Raw genomic sequence first — 5,446 nt, 5'->3', positions numbered from 1 at the left:
TAACAGACTTTCCAAAACTTTTCCCTCAACTGATGTAAGACTAATGGGACAATTTTTATCACCACCCTTAAACAGAGGAGTTACATTAGCTAACTTCCAATCCTCTGGTACCTGCCCAAGATATTTTTCTTCCATAACACTTTTAAGGTTATTTCCATCAAAAATATATTCATAAATATAAATTGTGATATCCCACCTCCATTACCTTGCATTTGTTATAATTATCTGACATTTATTCACTCAACTCACCAAACAATCCAAATACTTTTATAAAACAGCAGCATCCTCCTCACAGCCAGCAACACCAAAAACTTTAATATCATCAGCATTTTAAATAATATATTGACCATTCCTTCACCTATGTCATTGATGTAAATCAAAAAGAGCAAATGTCCTAGCACTAATCCCTGAGGTATTCCACTTTTAACATTAATCCAGTTTGAAAAACAACTTGTCCAATATAAACTAGCTTTTTTTGTGAACTGATATAAAAAAATTTACTGCCAAAATACACCAAGGTCATTATTGTCTCCTTCGTCTTTACATGCTTTTCAAAGACTATAAACTGTTTACAGAAGACAACTTCTGAGGGCTTTTTTGAGCAACCCAAAGACGTAGAAGTCCATGGGAGATGTCTGAGTATGATACATCATGGATTCCCATTTTTATTTGAAATGCAGAGAAACTGGAATGCTTAAATAGATAAGTGGTTGTATACTTTGTACTAATACAGCCATATGTTATTAGCATCTTATATACTCAAAGATGGTATTTCCTCATGGTGTAGTAGTATTAGCATGTTAACCTGATAGCATGAAAAGTTTACCTTTGCCTTTTTCTTTACTCTCTGAATATTTACCTTACCATCACAGTTATAATCTGTAATCACTGTAAATCCCTTGGAAAAACTTTTGCAGCATGTTTTGTACCATTTTAAAGATATATCATTCACAAGATGAAGACAAATTGCCCAGACCTTTTTAGGCACTTAAGATGACATATCTTTTTCTAATGTGATTAACTATTTCAATTTGTTTAATACAACATACTGCTAACATAGCTTTTAATGGTTGATGTTGTGATCAATTATGTGTTCTGGTAGAAGCCTATGAACATGGCTCTTCTGTCACATTTGTTGACCTAAATCTTCAAAGATTACCCTGTTTACAGTTCCAAGGGAGGTTCCCACATTAGTTGCAATGGGCCACTTTGTTATTTAGTTACTTCTAGTGGCAACTGTTTACATTTGTTCACTGTTCCCAGTGTGCTACTGATATCCAGTCATGGAGTAACTTGTTTTTCCCTATTGCAATAATTTTTTTCCTTACTTTACCAATATGTTTTAATGCTACAGATATCTCTTTTCTCAAGATCCTAAAATTCCATGTGTTTCATGTTTTTATAATCATGTAATTTAGTCCTTCAAGAACAAGTCTACTTTAAGCACCACATACATTGAAAATCATCACATATAGCTAAATTACAACAAAAGCATCAGGAATTTTAATGTGTGTAGTCATAAGCCATGGAAAAGTAATTTTATATGGATAATGTAACATAGAATGTGAGCAATTCCTATAGTCTGTTAGTCTTGAAAGTTTGTTTTGATGCTGAATTATAACTACTTAATTTACCTTCACAACGAATGTTACATTTGATTCCAACACATCATATTGATCCCTTTATTTCACAGAAAAAAAGCAGTAGTTGCATATTTACTGTCTAAAAATGAATATTCGTCTTCAGGAATAAAAGAAGCTATATAAATCTAACATTAACAAATGACTTTAGAAGACATGATAAATATGTACTAAATGCAACATTCATCACCAAAACATATGATCTGTTTAAAAAAGGCTTTTACTGATAAGACTTACCTGACCCACCAACATAGACTCCACCCCAAGGACCAGCAGACATATTTTTCATTATAACAGGAAAGTTCTCTGTTCCTCTAGAAATCAGGGAACCTGTATTTGGAAGATGAAATCAGCATATCATTTTAAACACTCTAACTGACATAACTGTTTTAATAAATAATCTAATATTAAAAATATAATAAGATTGTAAATGCTCTGAAGTACACACTTCCTTACTTGTCTCTGGAATTTTTATAGACTTTGATTACTTGGTTTCTAAAATATAATAAACTTTTTAAAAAAAATTTCATCAGGCCGATAAACACTTTTTTTTTTAACAACAATCAGGCACTGAAGACTGTAAGCTATAAAATGAATATAAAACCATTGTCTAAGTCATATAAAGGTACAAAGCTGAATAAAAACTACTAATATAGACTACATGATTGTTTGTTTGTTTTGAATTTCACGCAAAGCTACACGAGAACTATCTGCGCTAGCCGTCCCTAATTTAGCAGTGTAAGACTAGAGGGAAGGCAGCTAGCCATCACCACCCACTGCCAACACTTGGGCTACTCTTTTTACCAACAAACAGTGGGATTGACCGTCACATTATAATGCCCCCATGGCTGAAAGGGCGAACATGTTTGGTGTGATGGGGATTCGAACCCGCGACCCTGAGATTGCGAGTCGAGCGCCTTAACCACCTGGCCATGCCAGGCAGTCTACATGAAAAGACATACTAGTGTGGAAGATGTTTGTGAATATATATCTAAATAACTTTATAATCATTAAACATAAATTTATCAAACATTTAAACAGCTATGAAGGAGATTGTTGGACAACTTAAATCTACATGGATTTTTGTCAGACATAATCATTGAGTACTGGGCAATCTTTGTTAAAAAAAAAGTTGCGAATCAAAGCTCTTGTTGCAGTCACTTTCTGCTTTTCATAAAGTCCCACCACCAACCCTGGAATATTATAAATAATTTAAATGCAGAATGTTTTTTAACTACTGTCAAGGTAATAAGCTTTAATAAAAATGTAAATTTATTCAAATCAAATCAGTTAAAAGTTGTTTAAAGTTGCAAAACAGTGTCTATCTCCATCATTGTTAACCCTCCCAGTGGCTCAATGGTACACCTGAAGGTTTCGAATGATAAAAACAGTTTCAACACTCATGGTGGGTAAAGCACAGATAGTCCATTATATAGTTTTTTGTTTAACAGCAAACAAAAATCATTACTGTTAATAAAAAATATTGGCTTTACTGTTTATCTAAACGAAAATGACTTTTCTTCCTTTAATACATAAAAAAAACATTAAAAAATTTTACTAACAAACAAAATCAGTTGAATTTTCTGTATAAAAAATTATTATTACTGGCTAGCCTTACAGATATTGTTAAGAATACATGTAAATATAAACAAAATCTGATGCTACATTCTAAAATTCTTACCAAGAAGAAAAATTCCTCTTCCTTCCTCAAAGAGTAACTCCACTCCATGATCCAGTAAAACCTCTGATGAGTAGCTGAGAAACACAAATAAAATTTCAAGAGAAACCATCAATATTTTATTAGAGAACTTTACAAAGTTATTACAGATAATCAAAGTCAAATTTAATAAAAATATACAACTGACTAATATGTATATTCTTGTCAGTATACTGTGAATTCATTAGCATTTATTACAAATTGACAAGTTTTCATTTAACTGTGTAAATGAATTAATGAAATATAACTGAAAAACAAGCCAGAGATGGGATATAGCTGTACAAATGCATCACATACATCATGGTTAAAATGTGAATAATTTAATCACATACTTTAGAGTTGCAGAGTGAACATTCATCCCACACATCCTAGTTGAACTGTGATCTTGTATTAAGGCACTTTTAGAGAATTCAAAAACTGAATATTGCATTCTGGCTCATTATTTTTTGGATGTTCTTACTGTGCTGAATTCTTTGATTTTTTATAATGTAGGAGATACACTCAAGGTAAATAACCAAAACATTTGAAGCATATGTTATAATTTTTTTAATTTACAATCAACAACAGATGCTATTATAAAGCAAACTATTGAGTAACCTCAGCATATTAAGTAAATTAAACAGTGATCATAAGCTGATCACACACTACAGCAATTATATCATGACTATATGTTAGAATATTAGTCAATACCCCTTGTATCATTATTAGATATCTTACTTACTTAACAAGAATACTATAGTTCAGAAGACATGGGCTATCCTCCATCAAAACATGTATGTTCTGGTTCAAAACTCCACCAAGACCACCACAAACACTAACTTCGGTTGTTTCTCCAGTCAACAGTTGTGTTGAAATATTTCCATCTACTGGTCTTACTGCTAAGGCTGGCCACAGCAATAGCATTGAGCGAGTAACATTTTTATGAAAGTCGCAGACTCTGCTTAGAAAAAGTAAATATTAGTATCAATAGCACTGTTATTTTAATAAGCAGTAAAGTGTATGAGGTACAATAAAGAACATATAGAATAATTCGGTCAATCATGCAATCATAAAATAAATCTTCATAATCATAAAGAGTTTTGTACATATGTACAACAAAAATGATACATAAGCAACCAAAAAAGTAGTGTGTCTATCATGGGTACCTGCATAAACTATTCACTCTACTGTGGGGTTCAAAGTTCCCAAGGTACTGATCAAGCTCTTCCATTATTCCCAATTATTTCTATTGTTACCCCAAAGAGTGTTCATACCACAAAAAACAACAAAAAAAAACATACAATAAAATAGATTTGTGCGAAATGTGTCATAAGGATGGGTAGAATAGTGTTACGACAGTGGGGGGTCGCTACGACAGCGGGGTCATGTGATGAATATTCTAGAAGATTCGCTAGTGTGTTGCAACAGTGTTGCGTCAACTGACGCTGGTAGCACGTGTTGAGAGTCTTAGAAGTTTCTAGAACAGGCAGTATTATTGTATATAAGTGCGCTAGACAGTGAGAGAGACAGACAGAGTAGAAGCAATAGTGGAGACAGAGACGTAGTGGAGACGAAGCAGGCAGAGAGAAAGAAAGACAGCAGTTATGGTCGGCGGGAACTGAGGATAGCAGACACAGAGATCGGAACTATAGTTTGCGGGGACGGACAATTAAGTCTAAGCGCGATAGAAAGTGAGGGAATTGTTGTGAACTATAGTGTGTGTAACTGTGAAAATTAAGTACATTACAAAGTTGTATTGAGGAAGAATAAACAAGTTTTATAAAGAAAGGACTTGTATCATAAAAGAATTAACAAACAAACATACAGAGACGTAACAAATTGGTGTCAGAAGTGGGATAGAAAATAAAAGAAGAAGAAGATGAAAACAAGAGGCGGAAAATCAAACTACAGCTTAGCAGATTTGATGGCAGCAATACAAGAACAGCAAAAGAAACAAGAAGAACGAGAAAATAAACAAGAAAAGAAACAAGAAGAGAGACAACAGCAGTTGCAAGAAAACCTGCAACAGTGGCAGCTCGACCATCAAAATAAACAAGAAGAGAGACAACAGCAGTTGCAAGAAAACCTGCAACAGTGGCAGCTCGACCAT

The 5,446-nt window shown here is 33.3% G+C and overlaps 1 protein-coding gene across 1 annotated transcript in view; it reads right to left on the bottom strand.

Annotated features, from left to right (window-relative positions):
* LOC106466797 overlaps positions 1-5,446 on the bottom strand; it is a 124,056-nt gene that overhangs the window by 84,086 nt on the left and 34,524 nt on the right. Inside the window, exons 8-10 of the mRNA XM_013927100.2 lie at positions 4,079-4,294; positions 3,322-3,395; positions 1,878-1,970 (exon numbers count right to left, since the gene is read on the bottom strand). Of these exons, the coding sequence (XP_013782554.2) occupies positions 1,878-1,970; positions 3,322-3,395; positions 4,079-4,294 (383 nt within the window). The remainder of the gene's footprint in view (positions 1-1,877; positions 1,971-3,321; positions 3,396-4,078; positions 4,295-5,446) is intronic.

Source organism: Limulus polyphemus, unplaced genomic scaffold, assembly GCF_000517525.1.
Source record: "Limulus polyphemus unplaced genomic scaffold, Limulus_polyphemus-2.1.2 Scaffold2383, whole genome shotgun sequence".
Lineage (NCBI taxonomy): Eukaryota > Metazoa > Arthropoda > Merostomata > Xiphosura > Limulidae > Limulus > Limulus polyphemus.
Note: the sequence above shows the minus strand (reverse complement) of the source record. Positions and strands in the feature narration are given on the sequence as shown.